Source organism: Passer montanus, unplaced genomic scaffold (assembly GCF_014805655.1).
Source record: "Passer montanus isolate IOZ18808 unplaced genomic scaffold, ASM1480565v1 scaffold1, whole genome shotgun sequence".
In the NCBI taxonomy this organism is placed as follows: domain Eukaryota; kingdom Metazoa; phylum Chordata; class Aves; order Passeriformes; family Passeridae; genus Passer; species Passer montanus.
The window spans coordinates 20844560-20871072 of NW_024356504.1; the positions used below are offsets into that span (position 1 = coordinate 20844560).

The window sequence follows — 26513 nt, forward strand, 5'->3', positions numbered from 1 at the left end:
TCCACAGCTCTTTAATCAATGTCCTGAACCAATTACCACTCATTATTCCTGATGTATTGTTAGAGAACACATGACCATATATCACTCTCAATGATCATAATATTTTATGCTAATTTAATAGGCTACCATATATAACACCTCAAGGTTAAGAAGAAAAAGTCTCAAACATTTCTGAGAGACATATAGCTCAGGAACTGACTTTCATTTCCATTATTTAAGTAAATGTATATATTGATAGATATGCTATCCACTATCCATTTGGAGCATTTTATCAGACATAAAAGAGACGAAGTGAGGACCAAATTCAGCTGCCAGCATTTTTCATCTACTGCATTCATTTTTTACTCTGAATATTATTTCAGCTCATTTCTATACATTGGAATTTGTAGCCTCAGTCTTTTTTGATAGCCCATCCCAGTGGCAAGAACTTTATAGGAACTGGAATGAACTGGGTCACCCTTCCAGCCCATGACACACAGCAGCACTTGGCAGGAGTGAGACCATCTGCCCAGTTCATAGAACTGCTCTCCAGCAGACAATATATCCAGTTTGGGTCATTTAACACCTCTGAGCTTTAGATACAACCAGCAAAATGAGCACAGGAGCTCTGCAATCAGCTATCTTCTCATTTAGTGCTTCCTAAGCACGCTCTAGTCTCACTCTGCAGCCAAATCACAAGGAACTGCAGAGCCACTGTGTGTTCTGAATTCCCTTTTTTCTTTGGTTGGAACACACAAAAGATGGTTATAACTGATTTATCTATAAAACTATCAAATATAAGACAAGCAATAATGAAAGCAGATATTGCTAACTATGGAAAGAGGCAAAATAATAAAGTAGGCAGATTACAGATTAAGTGAGGATTTTTTGAGATCAAGAAACATATTTGAAAAGGGAACTTTCTCTCTTAGGGATGGAGAGGAAACAAGAAGGAAAATTAAATGAGTAAGAGAGTGCATAATATTATCTGGGAGGGCACAGGATTAGGCAAGTTAGTCTCACAAACACTAAATGAAGTAGAGAAAATGGAGGCAAGAAGAGAAAAGCTAGAGAAGTGGAAAAGGAAAAAAAGAGAAGTAGGGGTGAGATTTCTCAGTCAACTTGGTATTTTTTAATGTGCACATGGAAGTATACACAGAAAACACAGCAGGAGTTTGGGAATGCTTCCTGACAGAACATAATACCAAACCACTAGGATAAATGTAAAAAGCTGCAAGCTTCAAACTATTAAGAGATAGAGTAAAAGGAAGAGTTAAGAATGACATATCACTGGATATCAGTAATAGGAAAGAGAGTGGGAGAGAAGAGCAATCTGTTCCTCACTGTGACCTCTGCTGATTCTATGGTTTTCCACATTCATTTGCTTGTCACATTTTCAAGTTCTAAAATCCCATTTCACTGTAAGGTTGCAAGAATTACTGGAACACTAATATAAGCAAAACCACCCAAATAGACAGCCTTTCTCTGAATATTCAAAACAGTTAATTATGTTCTTCTATTTTTGGAACACTATACAAATAGGACATAAATTGCAATGAGCTACCATAACTTTAATACCAAGCTCATATTTAGATTTTTACTTTCCTAGCAGTGTTCACTGTATGATGCATTTAATTTCATCTGAGATACTGAAAAAAGAAATTACAGCACTGCCAAAGCAGATGGCTGCTCTAATGAATACCACAGCTGAGAGTCACAGTGAAATTCCACTCACTAGAAATACTATCAATATACAAATTTCCTTTCTCAACTTTATATCTTTTGGGGAGGACTGATTTTTACATGCCTCAAGGTGTTGGAAACAAAACTTCACATTTAATTGCTGCATCTTTATTTTATGTGTATACATATTAGCTTAATGGTTTTTAAGTTTCTTATGTGGAAGTCTTATCAACCACCCACTCCAAATGCTCCTAATCTTTTAGCAAAATGAAGAATTAAGTCTAACAATACACTGCAAAATCACTCAGTGTTTTTTGAATCTATCAACTGAATCTTTTTTGTATTAAATATTTTATTTAAAAATTTATACATATATATTATATATTTATTGTAATATACATCCTGGTGACAGAGAAAAACCTGAGGCACATGAAAAAAAGAATGATTACCCCAAAAATAAGACAGATCTAAGGTCTGTAACAATTATACAAAAGCCTTACTTAATTTCAAGGTACAAGGTTTGATTACAGAAAAATTAACTGGGAAATAGCCATATACTCCCCATTAAAACAAGTACCACTTCAATTTCCTAATTTAAATTTAACTATGGTTTATTTACATTATTTCAGGTAAGTTCTTCAACCATTATCACAACCTGAGCCTCTGTGGTAGAACTGCAGGTTAAGGAAACACAACATTTTCCAAAAAAAGACTTTTCACCTTTGACCAACATCCACAGAAATGACAAATATAAACCTCACAGCAAAGGGTTGAGACCTATACAGTAAATTAAACTATTTATGCAGTCCACTCTCTGAAAGAAGCCTCCAAAAAAAGGTTATATTAATACCAATGATCTGCCCTGAACCTGAAGGACATTTTGATGAGCTAAAAGCACATTTAACACCATGCCCTTTAAGATTTTCATTACGCTGCTGCACTAAAACTTCCACTGCTGTTAGTGTTGCTGACTCAAGAAGATACTGGAGACTAAAATAAAGTAGCACTGGCATCCTGTGCTAGAGAAACACAAAGTTACTTCTGCCAGATTGATTTTCTGTATCTTCCAAAGGACTGAAATCCAAGTGACTGAAATTCAAAATTCTAGGAGAAACTAGAATTGGACTCCATGATGTTCAGGGATCTCCTCAAACTCAGGATATTCTGTGGAATAGCTTGATGCACCCTTACAACACAAGGTCTACATGACACCAGTAAGGACTACAAAGAGAAGTCCATTACAGCTGCAAATTATCTAAATGTATAAACAAATAAACCATCAAGGGGTGCAATAGCTTGTGCTACTAATTGACAGAGCATGAAAACAAGAACAGCATTTCCACAGGCAAACCTCTCCCTGGCTAATCTAGTCACAGGTTTAGACTCTTCCTCCTACCTCTCCTCCAAGATAAGTTTAGAAGGTGATGATTTTTTTTTTTTTTTCAGGAATAAACTATTAAAATTCATAAATTTTCTATCAGAGCATAATTGAGAGTTCAAGCTGTTGAGCAGACTTTGTTAGATCTCAGTTTCAGACTCAGCCATCCCCAGGGGACAGCAGAGAGACAAGGGATTATCACAGAGAGAAAAGCTGATGCAAGTAGGAGCTGTACCACTCCAAGCACAGCTCCCCAAGAGGGAGGAGAAGCAGAGGAACAAACTGGCTCACACTCTGCAGCCTCCTCAACATGTTAAACACAGCGCAGTCACACGTGTCAGATCAAACAGCAAAGGAAGGGCCAGCAGAGAAACCACAGACAGACCAAGCTGACAGTGACAAGAACTTGAATCAGCTCTTGCCTCAGCATCCACGAAAAGCAGATGAAGGTCACATTCAGGAAGTTTTCCACTGGAGGAAAACAGTTTTAAAATATCTTTAAGATAATGACAGTGAAGATGGCAATTAGAAACACTGTGAGCTGACAGTGCATCAGGGCCAAGTGAATTGCACTCAAAATGCTACAGAAAATAACAGTGACAGTAGCAAGCTGTCAGAAGTCTCTGTCACATTTGTCCCTAAAGAGAGGGAACATCATGAGAAACAAGTTGACTTGATCTTCACAAACTTATAAACAAACTACAGACCTAAAGGCCAACTCGCAGCACAGATGAGCTGCTGCAAACATTGATAAATCCTCTACAAGATCCTGCTGAAAATCCTGTGCCTTATTCATTGTCCACATGGCTGATGCTGTCACACTATGGAGATGACTTTATTACATTTGCGTGATAGGTAGACAAAGGCTAATGCAAAAGTCCATTTTAAAGACAATGGAAAAAGTTCCATCAACTTTAATTGCATTTTCATCAAGTTCAGAAGTGATAAGCACTTGAAGAGCCTGCTAGATAATGATGGCTACTTGAATATAAAGTTAATGATATTTCCTGTGCAGTGAAAGTGTAAGATTGTGGAAGAAAATTAAATCCTGATGTGCTTGCACTGGATCTCTGAAGTGGGGCAAGCAGCTCTGGAGCACCCATGGCACCCTCTAGGTTCAATCCTTTTCGAAAGGCTCTTGACATTTGGGAAGAACAGACATTCTCCCTGGGACAGGTTTTAAACAACTCTGCTCATGGGTTGGACCATTTACCATTGTTTCAGGTACTGATACTTGAACTTGTCTTTGAAGTGACTTTTTCCAGAACAGCATCAGGATTTTAAGATGTCAACACATTTGGTTTTTTTCTGCTTATGAAAAACATGCAAACAAACAAAGCTAACACTTCACCCCTGCTGAAAAAGTTTGAGTTAATGGACAATACAAAATTTCTCTTGTTCAAGACTAAAAACATTTGCTAAGTATGTCATAGTTACACCTTCAGTTTGTGTATTTTGTTCTTCTGAGCAGGAACCTGCTGTTCAAAATTAAAAATAAGCTGCAGTGTATAAGATCACGCAATGATTTTTTTCAAGTTACTTTTTCCCCCCCAACCTGTCTATTTTAAGAAAAATGTAATTATTATTCAATGTACATTGCTGATAGAGACAGAATTATGCAGAATAGTTGAAAAGCATATTTAGTTTTTTCCCCTCTCACATTTTAGAATAATTGGTTTCCAGATTTGGCCAACCTGTTTGATACTTAATCATAACAAAAAGCAATTGTGAATCTTCAGTAAAAGCTTAAGTTTTCCTTTTCTCTGATTCTCCTCATTTTTAAAGCAGAGAAATATTTCAGAATTTCTTCCAACCAAACATGATTGACACAGACAGAACTGTCTCTGTTCATGTGTCTGGAGCAGCAAAGGATGAGATTTGTAATATACACAGAGACATGGAAATGCCTGGAGATTACAAATCTAATCTTAATAAAAGTATGGATAAAATTATTGAAAATAGTTTAAGGAATATTTACATATTATTTGAAACTTTATGAAACTGAATATTTGGGTAGATATTTGACATTTGCTTACCTGCTTGGAAGCTGTTCTAAAAGATAATGTTTACTTGGGTTTTTTTTTAAAACTTGGGAATCTTTACCTCAAGGGAGAACACTCCTGGTGTGATGGTGCTGACTCACAAACTCAGCCACAGTGAGAGATCTCAGGCAACCATCAGCTGAACTCCCCCAACAAAGCAGGACCAGCACTGAATCCAGACCAAGGCTTGACCCAGCCAGGCTCTGAAAGTGCACGGCTTCTCTGGGCAAAGTCTAACTACGCTTGATTGTATTTAACAACTGAAATAAGAACTGCAGATTACATTTGGGAGTTTTGGTTTCAAGACAGCATCACTGACAGAGTTCAGTCAAAAGATGTACGAGAGCATGGACCAGACTGGAGAGGGGTTACCCTTTTTGCTTTGTGTGTGCTTCTACTTTACACTGTTGTTTAACTTCTAGGATATTTTAAACAAATGTTCAGTTGATATTTACTTAATTATAAGTATGTATATGTATATTTAAATACATCCTTATGGATCATCCCTGCCTCATGCCTGGAAGTGTTCAAGGCCAGGTTGGATGGGGCCTGAGCACCTGGGCTGGTGGAAGGTGTCCCTGGCCATGGCAGGGGTTGGAGTGAGATAATCTTCAGGGTCCCTTTCTACCCAAACCATTCTATGACACATTTATCATGTGAAAACCACCATGGCTCCTTCAGAAAGATATGTGGTTCAGTTTTTCTGAAGATATTAGTAAAAAATAAACTCTACTGTTAGGGTGACTTTAACCACATCCTAGCTCATCAGTGAATACTGTGGAATCACTCTGCCTCTTAATTTCCATGAAAAGTTAAAAGCAAAATATTTTAAAAGATGGCAACTTTGGCTTTCTAGACTGTGCTTAAGCATTCTATTTCATATATCAATTCCTCTTAAAAGATTCTTCAGCAAATGTTGTTAAGGAAAAAAACCCAACAACCAGAAACTCACTAAGTCATCCCTAGTGTGTAAATCTAATTCATAACACTGCAGCTAAAGAAAGACGTTAATTGCTATTGGTATAAAATTCATGACCACTGACAATATGTACTATTTTGGCTGCAAGACTAAAATTCTGAATGTGTGATCAATGACAATTTTAAGATTAAGTGACCATTTGGGATTAGATTCATCAATACTAATGGTATCTTATTTAAAAGCTTAATGAGAAAGCTATAATGCATATCACATTTCTCAGTAAGATACATTATTATTGAATTTCATAGAAACGCTATTATGAAAAATGAAATAAAAGCAAAAAAGGCCCATTGTTTAAAATGGATTTTTTAAGTGTATTGAACCCATGAACTGGACTGCAGGCATTTGCTTAGAGGACTCTTTTTCAGGTAATTCCACCTTGTTTATTTGCAGTCCATATGAAAAGAGTGTGTCTAAGTTAGACCTGAAATTAGTCACTATAGAACATGAGGATATCTACATCAGATAAAACATACATGGCATTTTCAGTAAAATCTTTTAACAGAAGGGGACAGTCAGACCCATGAAGTGATTTTGCTCCTCAGAAGTCATTTATTCACAGTATTTGATGTGAGCCAGCTCTTGTATTTGAGAAATCAATAGGAGTAGCAGTTGAAGTAGCAATGATTCATGCTCAGGGTAAAACCTGTCAAAACTGAAAGATGTAGAAAATATTCTTTTAGTCCTTATTCTTTTGGTAGAGAGAAAGGGAATTATTTTTTAGGAGCACAGAATATAGAATTGTGAAAAACAGGTGGGTGCACCAGATGAGTCTAGTTTGTGGTGAACTCTGGCAGATCTCAATCCAAATTAAAGCTCTGTTCAGCTTTTCCAGCCTTTAACAGCTACTAACACAGTCACCAATTAGGACTCCCAACAGTCCTTGCCCTGTTATTTATTCAGGCTGCCCTTGCTTGTTTTTCTTTTATAAAAACAGCCTCTTGGGGTTTTTTCCATTCAGCATTGTTGAGGAAGACTTGTTATCATATATTTTGATAAAAAAATAATTTCTAGTCCATCTTCTAAAAACCCCCAAACACTACATTACCAGTGTATAACTGGCTTTCAGTTTTACATATTTCCAGCATTTAGAAGAGATATGTGGAATTAAAAACGTATCAGAACAACAGAGAAAACCCCAACACCTTTAAAACACTGGGTTTTTTCTGTCAGTGGGGTGTGACAGAAAACTCTTCACCTGCCATGGACATTTCTGGGTCATTTCTGCACATTATCCATGCACAAGAGAGGAACAGGGAGGATGTGACAGTTGCCAGTTTCACAGCAGAAGGCAAAACTTCTGCTTTATGGAGTAAATTGTCCATAGATTAGGGGAAATGATGAATTAAATAGTGCAATATTGCCTGTTTTTATAGCATTAGCACAGTGGGATTCCAGTCCCCACTGATTATTATGGGATGTAGGAATACAACCACTCTGAAAATCAGGGTTCTGTTAAGACTGAGTTTCCTAGCTGCTGGATCTCAGAAACTCAGCTGGACACCACCTAGGTCCCCCTGAAATAACAGTATTCATACTTGATAGGAATGACAATACTATTGAAAAGACATACTTTTTCTGTCAATAAATATTTTCTTTGAAAAGCTAAATGCCTTCATTCTTACTGAACAACAGCAAAGTACAATCTTCTTTTTCAATACCGGCTTTGAAAAAGAACCTGAAACATGAATTCAGATTTTTCAGCTCTGGCAACTCTGAACAAGGAAAAAAGCCATCTTCTACCTCAATTAGAATTATTTCTTTTGCTTACTTTTAAAACTTGAGGTTGAGCAGCAATCCTGCAAGTATAAATGGAACAGAAAAACTCAGTAAGCTACTTGAAAAGCAGCAACACTCTGCCTCATATGGTTTATTAGGAAAAGTGATCTATTTTTTTAACTGCAACACTAGGTTGAACTTCTATATGTGAACCAACACATCCCTCATGAAAAACAGGAAGTGGATGTATAAGGACTGGTATGTGACAAGTGATATTACCTTATTAAATGTAAAGAAACAGTGGAACATCCAAATAGTACTCCAGTTTCCCATCTTTTTAGTTCAATTTTTTATTTTTAGTGGAAAAAATTGTGACAGTTCCAGCCCTGTCCTGTAGGCTACCACAGCAGCACCCTGGCAGAGAGCATCCCCAAGATCCCATCACAAACACACCAATAATTTTTACACAGTATTGCAGATATATGCAGATCCTCCATGTATAACTCTGCTAGTTCCAGTAAGTGTGAGGCAGTAACCTGTCTGATGGACTGAAGGCAAGGACCACTAAAGGACCACAACTCAAGAGGAATAAAAGTTGAAGTCTGTTTTTCAGACAAATACAAAACAGACATCAGTGTCCATGATTCTCACCATAAAACAGACTCTGTTTTCCCCATCATCCATTTATGGGCACTGGTTCTATTGCATTTTGCCATATAATTTAGATAAAGACCTGGATAGAAGTGAGACAACTGTGTATTCACATGAACACTCACTCCTGATAGTGGATAATTCATTATAGTAGGTGGTGTCATAGAATTCATGATAGTAGGGATAATTCATGATAGTAGGTGGTGCCATAAAATTCATTTTGCCAGATTTTACTACAAAGCACATCATCTCCTCAGGCAAAGACCTCGGCTTTTTATATCTTTAAAATGCCTTGCTATCTGTGGAGCTAAATAAAGTCAAATATGCAAAAAAGAAGAGCACTATGCCAAGAAAACCTACAGCCCTAGCTGTTGTATTACCAGACTCTGTCCATCTAAAACTTCAACTCAAAGTAAAACAGCCTTGAAAAGGCAAAAATTTGAGCAGCCTAATTCCACAAATTGCTCGATATCTGACCTGTTAAGCACCCAGTCTTGTCATACCTAAGAGAGAAATAAAATATATCACAAAAAACTATTTGCAAGAAACAAGCTCAGATTTGGGGGTGGATCTCTCTTAAAAATCCCTTCCTATTTTTTTCTTGCTGCCCTAAAGCTGATAAAAATTGGTCTTTCATGTTCTTGACAAGAGATAAAGATGAATGGGAAAGTCATGTCAGGATCAGATTTTATTTACGATCTTGTAAGTTCAGGACTGTGCACATGCATGATTTGCTTCTGGACTCATCTCAAAATGAACAAATGAGAGATGAAAGATTACCCTGAGGACCTGCAGAAATACACATGAAAAACAGGTTTATCTAAAGAAGCATGCATTTCTGGAGGAAAACGGTGTTAGTATGAATTTTATATCAGATCTTTACTTCATAGAGAGCACCACATAAAATATTGTTGGCCAGATTGCTGCTGGTTTAAAAAGTCTTTTGTTATTCCTTTGTATGAAATAATCTTGTTGAGAAAATGCTGTTTCCATGTGCTAGGTGACAGATTTCATTTCATCTTCGTTATGTGTGTTTCCAGCTCTTGGCTGGTACTGCAGTTAATGCTCCCCATAGTCAGACTTCCACAAGCACTGGATAAAATATCTTGAAAACACCTGAACATGTTAAAACCAGTGTTGTGATTAAAAATAAGATAGAGTGCAAGGTAATGCCTTTACCTCTTAACTTTTTCAGAACAAAAATCCACAAATAAATTTCACTGACGAGGTTTACTGACAACTGAGCATTTAGGTTCCACCTGCTTGGAAGAAAGATAATCTTCTAATGCAGAACACATAATCATAATTTAAGACTCCAGTGAGTTCTTCCCCTCATGGATTCTTCTAATTTTCAGACAAAATCCTGAAGATCCTTTCAGCGCACTTGGGTAAGTCAGTAAAGAGGCAATCTCTAAAAGCTTCATGAGAATGTCACTTGTTTGTCCTTCATTTGCTGCAGACCGTGGTCAGTGCTCCCTGTCATTATCCTCTAAAAATAGATATTATAGCAGCAAAGTGATGACAGGCATCAGCACAGAGCAGAAAGTAACTTGGGGGTCCTTTGCTTCAAATGCTATGTTGGAATCTTGTCTTCAATACATTAAAGTGAAAATATTCAGATATTTGAGCTTTTGAGCTATTTCTACTGGATGAGTGACATTTAGATCTAAAATTTATTTTTCTCCTTCCTTTCTGAAGAGTATTGGGTTATTCTTCATCCTGATCTTACCATAAGAAGTGTTAAAATCTATTTCTTTTAAGCTAAACATATTGTTTTATTAAAATTCTCTAGCTAGAAAAGATTACAGTTTGAAGTCCTAATTCAGGAAAATATTTCCTTTTTTAGATGGAATTTAAATGCTCATGCTTCTAAACTAGAGCTGAACTTTCATCTGTTTTTAAGCAAATTTCTGAACCAAGAGCTAAAAAAATTCACACATAATTATCTTGTACTGAAAACAGAAGATGATGCCTTATTAATAGAAAAGAGAATAAAGTAGGAAAAATTCCTGAAGCTTGGCATTCGCAAGGGCTTTGAAAGCAGGGAAAAGGAAAGAACAGTTTGTTGGCAAGGAGAGAAAAAAAAATCACAAGGATTTCATCACGGGAGGAACGAGAGGAAATGATCTCATCTACTTCTTCATTTGCTCTTCTGTGGCAAATTATGCCCTAGCAAGAGCACTGGGAGAACATGCCCATGATGTCTGAGCAAAAACTCACTAATATCTGGAATAAAGCTTATTTTCATTTCATGTGGACAAGTTGCAACAGTCTGCTGAGAGATGTGATAAGTTAACATCAAAGTTTCCTAATGGTAAAAGAAATTCTTAGGACCTTAATTCTCACTCTTCTGCAAATTCACTGCCCCATTCTTTACCATTAATACAAAACAAAATGTCTGATTACCATTTCCTTATCAAAACTATAAATCAGATTTTGGCAGTTGTGAATTATACCACCAGAAGAGTGAGAAAAGTTTAAAATACCATTTTAACACAGTCCTTATTGAAAGCAATAGTGAAATAATCTTTCCTCTTGAAATCTCAACTGGCTTAGATATTCCATCACCCAGAGTGTCACATTCTTTGCTCACACCTTGACAATCTTCAAAGGAAAATCAAAAAGACATAGCCCTGCAAAACTGCCCCCTCCCTGCATACAATAGGTACAATACTTTCCCTGGTACTGTCTTCCCACTGTCCCAGAAGAATGAGGATGGCCTGACATCCAGCAAGGATGTCTGAGCTCATTCCCCAAATTAGTTGCTATTTCTGATCTGCTGCCTTGCACAATGAGACTTTTTCAGCGATGCCAAAAAAGTTATGGTGAGCTACAGACAGAAAGACCATGTACACTGCAGCTGGAGCCATGGAAGCTTTGGAAAGTCAGAAACCTTGGATAACTGGTGAAAAGCAATCCAGAATGTGGAGAATGATGGAGTACTGCAGCAAAGAACTCACAGAAAGAACCTCTAAAATCACCACCGCCTTGTGTTCCAAGAGGAACCACCAGACGGCCCCAGGGCTTGTGTTCTGTGACCTGCTGGGAAGGAGATGGAGGGACCCTGACACCCAGAAACCAATGAACAACACCTCCAACTCCTTAGCAAAAGAGCTCTCTCCCATAATATTTTCACAGAGCTCTACCAAACCAGCTGCTATGCCACATGAAATGGTTTTCGTCCTTGTATTAAGCATAATTTAAATGATCCAATTATTACTTTTGTATTCAAAGATGGCTTATTTTCATGCAGATTTATGTTTCGTTATGCATAGAAGACATTCTTAATTGTGCTGAAAGAACTGCAAATTTAATTAAAGTTTGCCATTCCAAGCATAAAATAGATTAAAGAAAATGCTGACAACAGTAAAATAAATATTCGACTATTTAATTTAACATTTATTTTTAATCCAAACATCAAAATAACCTTGTTTCTAATTACAATTTCATGACAGAATGTCTTGAAGAAGTATTTGTCTCTATTTCCCTCCAATCTGCTAAGCTGAAACACACTAGCTTATTTATAAAACTGTTGATTAATAAATCTGTTCCAGCTGTATTACTGTATGTTATGAAGAACATAGATTGATGTATGTAAACAACCATTATAATTTTTAAACCCCAAAGTCTTCACAGTCTTCAAAAGCAGAAATCCCATCAAATAAATTGCAGAAAAATTATACACCTAAATCTTATTGAAGGAGGAAAAATAAGGGGCAAACATAGCTAGTAAGGTCCAGAGATCTGTGGAAATTTATAGAAGACGGAGAGATCAACTAAATACTTATAAATAAGTTACTTGTGGTTCCTTGAACTGGGTATCATCAGACTCAACCATGTGCTGTAACTCTGACAATAAGCAAATCCTCAGTTTCATAAAAGTAACGTTCAAAAGAGGCATGAAGAAATAATATGGCCTGGTTCTACTGAAACTAATTGGAAAATCTCCAATTAAGTTATGCTGCTTAGTATTGATTTTAATTTTATAGTCAATAAATTTAATAACTTATATTTAGCAGCTGGGGGAAAAGAAAGGTAGACAGGCAGACTTCCTCTCATTCAGATGCAGTAAGTCTGGCTCTAACTCAGAGTTCTAAATAAACCACAAAAATTATGAATACTAACTTAACCCTTGATGTAATTCAGAAACATTAGTTAAGAAGAAATATACAGGCTTTGTATGCCATTTCTCCAACAGAATTGGAGGAAACAAAAGTGCCTTACCAGTCTAACAAATATCCCAAAAGTCAGAAAATTTGGAGGAAAAAATAAAATACTTTCTCCAGTTATCCACAATAACATTTTTTGCAATGTCTGAATAAATTGTCTTACATGGTTTTTGGTGCTTCTTCCTTCCACCTTAAGCAACACATTCAGGAGCTAAGGTATTATTTACATCTGAGTGACAACAACCAGCTATTATGAGTTTTAGGACCACCACTTGTAGAAGCCACAGCAATCACAGCACGTTTCTGGTTTGAAGGCCACAAGCTCAGCTGGAGCAGTCTGAGTGACACAAGCTGGAGCAGTCTGAGTGACACAAGCCTCATCGAAAGGCACTCAGGACTGCTACCACAAACTGCTGGCCAACCCCTGTTCATTTCTCATTTTAATTACTTCTTGTCAACACAGCTGAGCAAAGAAAACCTCTAGATGGAAAATGTAAATTCTGCAGGCTTCTTTCCTCTATGTAACTTCACTGTGAAAGGACAGAAAAGTTTCTTTTTGCAAGGAAACCAAGACTGAAATACAGAAAGAACTGCAAACTGATAGAATCAGCCTACACTGAGAGCTCTCTGTATATCAATCTTTACCATGGTGTATACACATTTAGATATAATAAAGTGTGACAGATACTTTGATGTTTTCCTTATTTATCTTTATAAGCTATATATGTTAGTACCAAGAAAATCTCAAACAAAGAGAAAAAATTCCCATCCAAAATCAAAAATTTAATAGAACAAATGAGGAATTTAAGTCAGTATAAGGGATTATTAAATCTTTCACAAAATAAGAAGCAATCAAGAAGGGAAGTAGGAAGGAGCTACATATTTTTCAGAGAGGAATAAAACTGGAACCCTTCACCAAAAAAACCATTGAACTGAACAACAGCAGCTCTTTCCCACTGAAATATGCATATTGTAAGGAAAGCTTGATCTGGAATCCAGCAGAACTGGTAGATGAAAACCCTATTTGGATGTAATACCAAGTTAACAAATCACTTTATATCAACAAACAAAACAAAACAAACTTATTCAAGTAACCACTGAATTCATCAACCCAGAACTATTCTTTCATGAGGAGCAGTTCATATTTTAGTAGCACTTTTTATACAAATACCAATATACACAGAGGCAATTCATAAAGCTTTTTTTTTTCTTCCCTTTCTGTGTTACAAGATTTATTTTAGAAAACTCTACATGGTATTATCAATCAAAACTCTTTTTGACAATGTAATAGCCTCCAAAAATCTCTAAATACCATAAGAAACAAAGAATACACTGCATTATACAGGTTTCCAGACTATCACACTTCAGACTCCTGAAGCCAACAATAAAAAATACCATGACATGAATTAGCCTAGACCTTTTGTTTAGAATAGTCCATAAATTACCAGTGCAGCTGTTTAAAATAGAAGGAATATCAAAAGACAGGATTGCACATAAACAGGTAGTAACAGAGCAGTTTAAGGGTTAGAAAACCTCTACTGCCAAAACCAGCACGGCACTTCACCTTCCTGGGAACCAGGCAACACCTCCACACACATCTAAATACAAACTTCCCCATCACTGAATCAGAAGGTTTTGGGAAGAGAAATCAAGCACACAAGTCATAACATGTGGAATTACAAATGAAACCTAGAAAACAATGAGGTTTTTGAGTTTATATTTAGAGGTTCTTTCATTAGAAAGGGTTGGCTTACCTGTTTAACATCATATGCAAGAAGAACAAATCTTAGGTCTGGTGAAACAGAGTATCTTGATGCTTTGAAGGTTACCTGCAATGAAATAACAAACAGTAAAAGTGAGCTAGCAAAAGGAAAGTAATAAGATCCCCTTTCCCAAATGTTTCTGCACCTCATTTAAGAACTTCCCATTCACAAGACAGAACTAGTTTACAAAACCAATATAATTTTCACAAAAGAAGGGCTCACTAAATAATTAGTCTAATTAGCTGGCATCAGTACAATGTCAACAGAAGAATCTGGCTTCAACATTAAATACCATTGAGACGCTGATGAGATTTTGATCATCACTACAAGCACTATGTTCAAGGATAACAACTACAACCAAGTCATTCCCAGAGGATGAAGGAAAACACTTTGGTTGGAATGATTAAAAGAGAGATTCATCACTAGGCTGGCCTTACAGATAATATGCAAGAAAAAGAATAGGTGTGCACTACATCTCTGCTGCTTTTCTTTGAACACCACATATACAAACATTTTGCAGAACAACTCGGACCAAAGCAAAAGTCTTTCTTAAAATAAAGAAAATTCTTAGCAGAGAGAAAAGTAAAACATAAGGTAGCATTATAAAACTAATAATGCTTTACATCCACTCAAGACTACATGACACCCAATTGAATTCAAGATTGTAATTTCATCAAGGGGTAATGTTGATGTCAGAAATAATTTAATGAATCCACTGCATGAGAAAGAGAAGAATGTGCTTTAAAGGGCACTGAAGGAAGTAATTTTAAATTAATCTCAAGACATCTATTTGCACAATGAAAGGAAAAGGAAGAAATAAAAAATGCAGATAACAACAGAAACAAAAGTAGGACAGCAAAAAATAACAAAACCACGAAGCCATAAAATGAAAACAAATAAAAACAGCTATGTAGAACAAGATCTATCCACTATTTGATTTCTTAAGGATCTTGTTCTTCTTAGCCTAATCCCACCACCAAACTAATGCATTCAACAGGGGTTTAAAGGTACACGAGCAGGAAGACACAAACTATTACATTCAGAGTAGCTAAGGAGCTATGCCTGGAAAAAAGTAGCTTCCAATAAACTGAAAATATTAAATATTGTGATATACAAATTAAACTCAGGTTCCTAAGTAATATAGTTAGAATCAAGCTATCCAAAGGAATTAAAGGGAAAAATATTTTTGAAGATAAGCTGTTTGATTCATCAGCACAACAGAATCAAAACTCAGAAGATAATTTTGCAGTCTTGAGAAAGAAGGGAAAAAAAAAAGACAACACACCTTTAACAATTCTTTAATATCTGCAAAGCATCCAGAACAGATTTCTACTGTGCACAAATTTGCTTTCATGAGTTCATCATCTTTAAGCAGAGACTATGTTAATCTATGAGTAACATTCCCTTCTCCTGGCACTTCACTGAAAATATTTTCAGATGTGAAATTTGCCTTCTTTCTAGCAGTTTATTAATTATTGCCCCACTGCCTCAGCGTTCAGCACCACATAACCCAGGCAACTTTCCAAATTCATTCCCAGGGAGCGCAGCTCCTACCAGCTCACACATTTAGCAAGAATCTGCAGTCCCTGATGGTGCCACCCCAAAGGTAATGAGGCTCTTCCTGCAAAGCTGAGCAGCTCAGCTGCAAGCTATTGGCACTGCCAGGCAATACCAGCAAGAACTACTTGCATATTCAAGTACAGAGGTTTGTGGATTTGAGATTTAAAGTCTTTTGAATCCCACTAACCTTGTTTATCCAGCTTGCACTCACCTGTGAAATTTTATTTCCCTCCAGACACAAGCTGCACATTCAGTGCGAAAAACTGCATGGTAATGGGTTTGGGCAAAATAGTTTGTTTTTTGTTAGCATAATGGCATAATTCTTGGCAAAGGGAGTATAAAGATGTGTCATAGTTTTTAATGTTTTACCTCAGAAATAAGAAACTGAAATTATATCAGCAGAAATCATGTGCTCATTGCTAAAGCTGATATCAATGCTGATTTCTTTAAATTATCATAGAAACATTAATAGCCCTTTCATTTAAGCTTGATTTACAATCAAGCCTTTAATAAAATAGACATTTAATTCAAATAGAATTGCAGAGAGATTTAAGCAACTTAAAGTGATTACAATTTCCTCAAAATTCTGGTTTTGAAGGGTTTTTTTTGGTAAAGATACTCACAATTTTGACAATTAATTCAGAAACTCTCGCTTATATGCATAGAAGAAGCCTTTATACATTAAAAGCAGAAAATTAAAACAATCACCTGACTCATTCCTCCTGCACATAAACTCACTATCTGTGAGTCACTTAAACAAAAGACAGAATTCTTTTTTTTCCCTACAGCCATGTCTAAGGGATTTCATCAACCATCAGCTGCCTGACCCCCTGGCTGAGGAGATTAGACCAGCTGGTGAAGGGCTCAAAGAGAAAGAAAGTTTCAGTCCCGGCTGTAGGAGATGCGTTCTATGCCACACAAATTTTGGGGAGATCATCTACTGGGCCAGTCTCTACAGGAGTTAGATATATTTATTCATTAAAAAGAAGCTTGTGAGGACTCTGACCCCAAGGGTTTATTCTCTTCTCAGGAGAACACATTTTTGAGTTTAAAACGAAGTGTTGGGGAAACACCACACTGGAAATACACAGGGAATTAAAAACCCTCAGGTGTCTTGTTATCTGGAGGATGGTTGTTCCACGGGTCAGCATATCCACAATTTTTCAAGCTTCTTGCTTTGTCAGGAAGTCATTTAGCCTTCATTAAGGAAGACAGACCTAAATGCTGCCCCAGGTGACTATAACCCTATGGGTTTGCTGTGCTTTATCTCTAGGAAATGGAATTTTGGACAAATAAGCTGTGAAAGTGGGAGAAACAGAGCTGCCTAATTAGGCAGAGTCCAGGGATGCAGAAGCAGGGCTGGTTTCCCTCTGCATCACTGCTCAATATCAGCAGTTAGGGACTGGGGCAGTCCTGCACTGTGCACTCCATGCACACCCTAATCCCCTTCCAAACCAAAGAGAGGCAAGGCAGAACACAAGGAAAGGGAGTTTCCTTGTTTCCCTTTACCCAGCCCCATCAGGAGTTGAAATCCCTACGGAAAACATCAGCTCTATGCAAACAGAAAACACTTAGACTGGAGAAATTGCTGTAATCCTTAAAGTGGTCACAGTCCACACTATTGCGTAATTCTGAGACAAAATAAATGTGGGGTTTTTTAACACTTGTGCACTGTCATCCCTGCTTAATTCACACGCCTGTCAGCCATTTTTTCCTATATTGCTCCATTCAACAGAATTTCACTTTTTCAGACATAAATGATCCTTATACCCGATCTTTCATTCCTCACTCAACCAAATCCCCCACTGACTGTAAAATCAGGTCTAGCCATATGAAACATTGTATTTCTAGGTTTCTTTGAAATAACTCCTGTGTTAGCAGTTTTAATTCTTCTCTTGACAGTGATGCATGATGTGATGACCTCAGTGGTCTCACTGCCACCATAGACTGCAACAGTAAAAGCCAAATCCAGGCAAAAAGACAGAGAATTTAAACAGGCTTTTGTCATTCAGCCTTCCAGTTTCCTTCACTCATCCACCATTCAAGAATTGCTAAAATATACTTTTGCATGGAAAAGAAGAATTGGCTTTTTCTACCTCTCTATATGGATGATTAAAATGCAACATAGAATTCCAGTGAACAATATATTCTCAAGTTTGATTTCCAATGTCAACATTTTTTTTCTTTTTCTAACTTTGCATGTTATATGTGTCTTCCTGTTAACAGTAATATCTGTTATGATTGTGTTTAAGAGAAATTTTAGTCTTGGTTCAGGCTCTGAATCCTCAGCAAGAGCCCCTAGTATCAGCTCTTTTTATTTCTCCTATTTTCTTAAACCCTAGTTATGAGCTACTGATGTACTGGTGATTCTCTTCATCTTTCACATACTATAAAATTTTAGGGTTACTGGTTTTGTGGATTATGGAACTACTATGAATTGTGGAACTGCTATGACTTTTAAATCAGTGCCTTATTCATAATCTTTCAAAAACATGGTATACAGCAAACAGATGAAGTTATCTGTAATACAGTCTAGCCCTGAGTTGTAAAACTATTCTTGTAACATGTATACTTTACAGTATTGTTTTTCCATAGTTTCAGTTGGATGGTTTTAAGTGAAATAATATATCATAGTTAAAACTGAGTTTTAAAAATGTTCATTGTTGTGGAGTCTGCTTATTTGTCTGGTTTGGGTTTTTTCCTTTAGGTTTACCTCTCCTGCTGTTTCAGTTTCTTGTGCTTCTGTTTTCCCCAGAAACTTTAATCTTCCACAGTCCTGTTATTCTCCTTCTCCAGCTTTTGTTTAGTGCTCCCTTAACACACACTTAGGCTTTATTTTTTTATTTTTTTATTATTCATTCAGAATGAAATATTTTAAGACCTTCAGGAATGTTACTTTAGAGCTTGGTTGCAACCAGGAAATTATACATCCCTCTATTGCACATCTACATCTGTATCAGAAATTTAATTTAATGCTGTAGTGGAATCTCAGTGGATGGGGGTTCATCAGCATTCACAGGTATCCAGCTCCATTTATCAGACAGAAATTGGTCAAATGGCATAAAAGGAGTCAGGTAGGATGGAATGACAGGAGCTGCAAGAGGAGAAGGCATTTGGCATGTCACAGTTCCCTTGGCAGGCCCTGGCAGTCCAGGGAACAAGGGGATTCTCCTTCACTGCCACTGCTGTGACTGAAAGGAGAAGATGGACCATGAGCAAGCAGCAGAGAGTGGAGCCCAGCAGAAGAGCAAGACTGGAAACAGGGAGCCTCTGAGAAAGACAGGTTGTAATTAGAAAAATGTGCTATAATTGGAATGATGAAAAATTTGGGTTTCCAAGGTTACGTTTCTTAATGTGGTGCTTCTTGCGTCACCTGAGCATTTAATCTAGACCCAAAAATTCTGCAATGCCAGGTGTTGGAACTGTTAACCCTCAGGTTTCCTGTCCAGTTTAAAGGACAAATATGATTAAAACATGATATCAGCTGACTTCTATGCTATGGATGGGTGGCAGGAACCAAATTCCCCAAATCCACCTGGAGCTGTAGGACATAAAAATAGACATGAACCAACCATGAGCCTTGCACCATGGCCTCCCTGATAGACAATAACCTCTAAGCAGCCAATCACAGAAGTTTTCCCCCCTCACATTTCCCAGTAACACAGACACAGCTGACCCTTAACTATATCAAGGAACATTCTTACCAGAAATAGTATTTAGAGAAATCCCACACAGAGTTGCTGTAACCTGATATTTTCACATATTTTATGGTGAAACTTCCTTCTTGGATAAAACTTGGACAAAAACCAATGGCCACCACCAAATCACAGTGACTGCAAACCCTTCCTTTTTAGGCTTTCCCACCTTCATGCACAGTGGTGCACTACAACAATAAACCCTTCCTCACAAAAGCCCCTCTACTGAAAAGGCTGTGCTGAAAGGGTTATTGGACATTCAGAGGAGCATGGGAGAGTAGAGAGAATGTTACAATATTCATAATCACCTATTTACAACATGTGTGGGTCATTAAAATGTCCAGTGTTGCGACAACTATTAATATTTATGTGGTTATATAATGTTATTTAATGTATTTACTATTATTCACCTTTCATTAATCTCTTATGCAAGGTTCTTAAAATACAATCATGTAACCTACTCTTGCAATTAAATCTACATTAATCAACAAAGGAACTGTAATTTCATTATGATGCACTGAGTTTCATGTCAAAAGAGAAAGGTGGTGTGGTGGTGGGGAGCACAAAACAAAACAAAAAAGTATCCAAACGAAGAGAACAAGCAGGGCTGTTTATGAACAATGCTCTGTAAAACACCACAAAAGAGTCCCTGCAAAAAGCTCTGCTTGGACTGAAGCTCTCATTCTCTGCTTTTGGCTGCAAGGCCCCCACAGAGCTTTCACTGCTGGGCTGCCACTGCCTGGCCGTGGTCCCTGAGCCAAGACTGCTCCTGCTCTGTCACCTTCTGACACCAAGATCAGGCAGCAAGGTCCTTCCCTCTCCACCTTTGTGTAAAAATGATCCACAGCAACACAACAGCTCCAGGATGTGCTCCTGACAAGCCTCTGGAAACAGGTTTGAAACTCAGCAATAATTGTTTGCCGTGCACCACGATGTAGTTTCCCTTTGAGCTTAAGAGTTGTGGAAAGGCATAGAAATCAAAGGGAACAGCAAGTCAGGAATAACTAGGGGTTAGAAAGGCCCAAAGTACACAGCTGGGGCAAAGTTGTAGTAAATACAGGTCCCTATTCTAGAGCTCACAAACTGAAAACAATGCCACTTGTATTGCCTGGTATTGAAAACAAATCAATAGATTCAAAATATATCCCATCATGTACACTCCAAAGCCTTGAGGAGTCCCAGTAGACTAATTTCTGACAGAGGACCCTGTTTGTTAGAGTGTGTGCACCACAAGAGTAAGGTGGTGCTTGAAGCAGAGGGCTAACAAAAGTCTTATGACTTTCATAATTATTGCAGCTTTTTAAAGAGGGAGAAACGAAGGCAAAACTTCAGCAGGTTTCTTTCAGAGAATTCAACACATTTGGAAAGTTCCATACCAGAACACACAGTCCCTACACACATTTTCTATCCTCTCTGTGCTTGCTTTTTCCAGTTTTTGTGTTTAAGGGTTGCAAAACAGGCTTGAGAAGCTCAGCTAGAATAAGGAACCAGATGGACAACTTTCCCTGAGCTAAAGGATCCATGTGGTCCTCCATGCCCTCCTCACCAGCTTGGGCTGTGTGTGAATTGATAACCTGCTTTTACTGACCTTAGGGAACAGCTGATGGCAAAAGCATTCAATAAAATGCTTGCTAAACACTGAAATTTCTTAGCTAAATATGGCACAATGTCACTGATTTTGGAAGTGTGAACTGCAATAAAGAATTGCCAAATGCTGAAAAGCTGGTAGGTTGTCACGTAGGATCACGGTGATAGGCAGCCCAGGCAGATGATAGAGAACATATTGCAATCATGTATCGAGGCAGCATCTCAAACACCAGGATGCCACACAGTGATTAATGTCTAGGGCTTTTTGTGGCTCCTCTTAACAGGAGACTGGTCCAGCCTCCAGCTGTGAACATTTATATGCTGCTGGCTAAGGATATTAACTGTTTATTAGACAGCTGAAACAGGAGGGACTACATGGATACAGTCAGAGGAAAATGTGTATTAAACATCCTTAAATAATAACGCCCAGAGATGTCAAAAAACATTCTTTGTGCTTTGCAACCTATACTTTTCACTTATGGCACTGTATTTGTTACCCATAATATTGCTTTGCTGATAGGTTAATTATATTAAACTGTTTTACTAATTGATTACAGAAAAGGATTCTGTTCCAAAAGGACAAATAAGTGCAAGAATTTCTCCTACTTCTAAATAAAACCTGATTACACTAGAAAAAAGGACTTTAATTCAGGAACTTGGGATAGCTACTTCCCCTGTGAAAGAGAAGTGGGCATCCTAGAGTGACAAAACATTAGCCTTTCTTCTTTCCAGGTGCATGACTATTATTAATGGTACCTTTAAATGTTGGGGGATTTACATATCTCTATATATGTTAACATAGGGGTTTTTTTTAAATCTGCAGCCTGCTCTTTTGATGATACACCTACTTAGTGAGCACAGCAGATCCTCATTAAGGGTATCTGGCTTCTACACAATAAGCAACAGAAAGAAGGATAAAAGATGTGTACTTCGCAGGAGAGTGGCAGGATGCAAAAGAAGAGCCAGTGATCTGTGCCCAGTGGAAGATTGCTTCAGAGGCTGAGCAATGAGGGAAAAAAAGAAAATCTCCTCTGAGCTGCTGATTCAAACACAGTCCAATCAGGGGTGACAAAGAGTCATTACTTGCCCCTGTGCTCTGCACAAGGAGTTTATCACAGCAGTTCAATTCTCCATGGACAATTATCATCATTACTAAGAAAACCCTGCCATTTCTCTGGCTGCTTGAGCAAAGGCAAACAGGAAAGCAAATGCAGACTGAAATCAGACTAACTCCCATCAAAAGGTGACTCTTCCATGACTAAAACCCTTTGATAGGGAAGAATGAAGGAACTTGCATTGCCACTGCCTGTGCTGGATCTCTGCTGTATTCTTCATTAATCCAAGACATCTCTGCAGAGTCATTAAACCACCCCCATTCTAATTATGCACCGATGATTAAGCAGATGTGACACTGAGCGAGGAAAATGTTTGATTAATGATCCAGGTGTCTAACTTTAGAAGATTACATTTAGCAGTGCAAATCTGGGGACATTCAAGCTCAGAAGAACAGGAGAGCTTTTGATTTCAGCCTGCCTCCGTAATGTTATCCTGTTAGGATTGCTGGCCACCATGTCAGACAGCACAGAACATTTCCCACTGTTCTCTTCCAAACATACATCAACAAACTTGCTGGGCCTTCTGCTCTGTTTTCAGCTTTTTATTATACTTCCTCCATATGAATAATAATTGCAGTAATTGACTATTTTTAAGTATAACACTCTCCACTTTTGGCTGTGTAAAGAGAAGAGTTCTGCAGGAAAAAAATACACTTAGGTTTTTATTTTTTTCACCCATAATTACTAAATGTTTGCTTGAACATTACATATTTTGGATCAGTTTCCCACATTTCTAATTAATAGTAGATATCCAGCGTCTAGAGCTCACTAGGTTTGTATGAACTGAGGATAAATCAGTTCCATAAAAAGCCCAGAGAAGAACAACTTTGCAAAAAAGAGGCGACACCCGTGGTGTGAAGCAGCCTGTCCTTCCCAACCCATCATCAGCTGGCAAGGCTGGGGTGGCATAATGGCCTGAACGGCCTGTCATGCTGGCACCACACTCCTGAGCACAGGCCAGACACTTGCAGCCAGAAGTGTGTGAATTCCTCTGTGGGGAGACTCAAGTCTTGGCATTGAGGCCACGTTCTGCAGGCGGGGATGCCCGAGCAGCTGCTCGTGCTCGAGTCATCGAATGAAGGCCCCGCGCAGGCCTGGCACCGGCCTGGCCGGCCAGGCAGGGCTCACACAGCCTTGGGAAAACGGCTTACAGGGAAAGCGCTTCCTAACACTTGAGGGTTTGTATTTACAGAAATTCACCCTTCCACTGATGCCTCAGGTTTTAGCTTTTGTGTTTTTCAGATTCTGTGCTGCTTTAGTGTGTAGTTCTGAGTTTCATATTAGGGGATGGTGAGCTCTCTTCACAGAGTAGGGAGGTAAAACAATTCCTTCTTTAGCTGGGGACCAAGGACAAATGTTCCAAATTTCAGGCCCAAGAGCACAAACAACAGTGATAATCGGACAATTAACTCCAATATGCAAATGGACCAGAACTTATGAAAGTTTGAGACCTCGTGACCAGTTGTCCATTTTGTGACCATTTTGGTTCATCTTGGGTGTAGCCTGGCTGGGCTCTTGTGCTGCCCAAGGTGGATCCACTGAGGACTTCTAATAAACACCTACTTTATTCTTTAGCTCCATCTTGGTCAGCCTTCACAAGGCATCACCACCCAGTTTTAATTGTGTCTGACAGCCTTTTTTGGGCTAAGAGGTCCCCTGAGGCACATCCCAGCACATGGAAGGGTGCAGCTCACAGAAGGGGAGTCTCACACACACACATTAAAATGTAATTCTCTCCTCCATCCTCTTCCATCTTTACCCTGACCTAGGAAATCAGCATCAAATTCTTTCTCCTGAAGTTCTACTCTCCTCTTTCTTGTTTGAGGAGTTAGAAGTAAAGGTCACCTGAGGCTTTATGCTTTGAAAAGAGGAATCTCTATCAGCAAAGGCCAGGAACAGACCAGGAATAAAATCAGCCTTTGCCAAAGAGTGCTGATGAAAATGAATCATCCTTTTGAGTCTGCAGGTGTAAAAGATTTTATTAAATTAAAAGTACAGGGATTAACAATAACAGCCAGCGGTCTGCATGGACTATTTATGAGGAGAGATTGACAAGCCACACAATTATGCTGCAAAACCCTGATAAACGAGAATTACAGGGTGGAATGTAAGTGGTATCCCTGAGAATAACTGCGCCAAGCAAAGCAAAAGAAAATGCAGACTAAAGTATTAAAGTACTTCTTAGCAATTACTGCTAGTCAGAAACCATTCTTGACCCTTTACTGGTCAAGAGGAATAATCCTCAATCATCTACTCTGCCATTAAAGCACAGAGAAACAGCTAAACCAGAGATTAACATATCTTTGCATATTTACTTCCCTTAAAGAAAATGTTCCTATGAATCTTGAACAATGTCCCTCTTTTCTAACAGTGAAAAACTGTCACCATTTAAGCAGCATTCCCAACTTTGATGAAATATTTTTTTCCTGATAGACATCAGGTAGATTCCCCAGGCACATATGTTAAGCACAATCCATCCTTCAGATGGTCTGAACAAAGCCCAACCAACAGCAAATCCTCCAACATCTTGGTTATTGACACATAAAACAACAAATAATTCATTCAGAAATCACTCACTGACAGAGGAATGGATTATATTTTTCATTTAGGTGCAATTCAGTCTATGTTGTGAACATATCTCCTCTAACATTTAGATATTGTACTCTCTCCCTCCTGTAGCAAGAAGAAAATGTTAGCAGACTTCCACCAAGAGAGAAGCAGATAATATATATTACTTACAAAAGTTGTGTTTTCCAGTAATAATGTAGTTGTATTTGTTTCTACATTCAGTTCAACAACATGTCCATTCCTGGTTTTATACACCACTGCTGTATCTGCAATGACAAAGAAATAAGCAGTTAGCAAACACACTGAGAATTTAATAGCTCTGTAGAGAGAACCAGCATGTTAAATTAATTAGAGTATACTTATTACTACACACAAATAAGGCAGAAGTTTTGTTGATTTGCCTCATGAGTTTCAAAATTACCAGGTTATGCCCTACAGAATCCTCCCCTAATTAAATATATCTATGTTTTTGCCATATAGCAAAGTTAAGTTTTGCAAAAAACCAAAAGATTTTGTTGGACATCATATTCACATCTCTTTAGAAGTTATTCCAACAAAACTTCTGTACTGGTCTGTATTTCTGGTGACTGGATGGACAAAGTTATGACTATTTTAAGACAGTCCATATTCTGTGTGATTCATTCTGGGCTGCAGAATACTGAATTTTCTTGAGAACTGAATGTTAGCAAAGGAGGGTTAAAGCGAAGTAGGTCCATTTGCAAAACATTTAAAACACTGTGGGATGAACGTTTGCAACTTTTTCCTTTTTCCACTCACTTGATTTATCATTTCTTGTGAGAAAAAGAATATGGCATACCTTAAGAAGAAAACAAAAAAACCTGAAATTAATTGGGATTTCTATGAAAAATACTTTGTATTTTCTTGTACGGAAACCTGCAAAATTACCAAGAAATACACAATTACTACTTCAGCCTTGAGTTAAAAAAAAAAAATTCCAAATTTTCCACTATTTGTTACAATATTGAATAAAGTGCTGATTCTCTCAGATTATTTAAAATCCATGTAAGAGATTTGTACTTAATTAAATGAAATAATTTTATTATAACAATATAAAAAGCATAAGAAAAGTTCTACATTAAGCCTAAAGGAAACACAAAAGAACTTCCCTGATCCTCAGTAATGTCTTAGAAATTAATCAAAAATCCCTCAATTTTATGAAGTGGGAAGTAAACATGACTGGAGAAAAAGGTTATGCTATCATAAAAAAATGCTTTGCTTATTCAGAAAAAATGTGGCTCTATTTTAATTGACTCCACAGCAACTCAAGATATCCTGCACTAGTGAATGTCCTCTGGTATGTTCTGTAAAATTAATGAAGCCTCATTTGAAGAGCTTACTAAGCTATTTTAGGGCCGTGGCTGGGAAGTGGGTGGGATTGATGGAGTTTAGGACAGTATTATTAGAGCTGCTGTTTAGGAAGGCAAACCAGATTGTGGAGTGTGGAATTAACAGCAGCTCCTTTTAAAGAGAATATATTTCAAAAATTCATTTTGAATAAAAAGCAACAGCACTTCATAGACAGTTATTTGGCTTCAGGTTACCAATTACAGAACATGGTTGTTTCTGCAGCTTCCTTTAGGCTATTTTGTATTTATTCTTTTAGG

The 26513-nt window shown here is 37.6% G+C and overlaps 1 protein-coding gene across 3 annotated transcripts in view; it reads right to left on the reverse strand.

Annotated features, from left to right (window-relative positions):
* Positions 1-26513, reverse strand: part of DPP10 (dipeptidyl peptidase like 10) — a 434833-nt gene that overhangs the window by 101031 nt on the left and 307289 nt on the right. For 2 of the 3 annotated variants that reach the window (XM_039700409.1, XM_039700398.1), the window contains exons 4-5: positions 25060-25154; positions 14355-14429 (exon numbers count right to left, since the gene is read on the reverse strand). In XM_039700409.1, coding sequence (XP_039556343.1) covers positions 14355-14429; positions 25060-25154 — 170 coding nt within the window. Of the gene's footprint in view, positions 1-14354; positions 14430-15648; positions 15838-25059; positions 25155-26513 lie in introns of those variants that run through there. The other variant, XM_039700416.1, reaches the window with a different exon arrangement.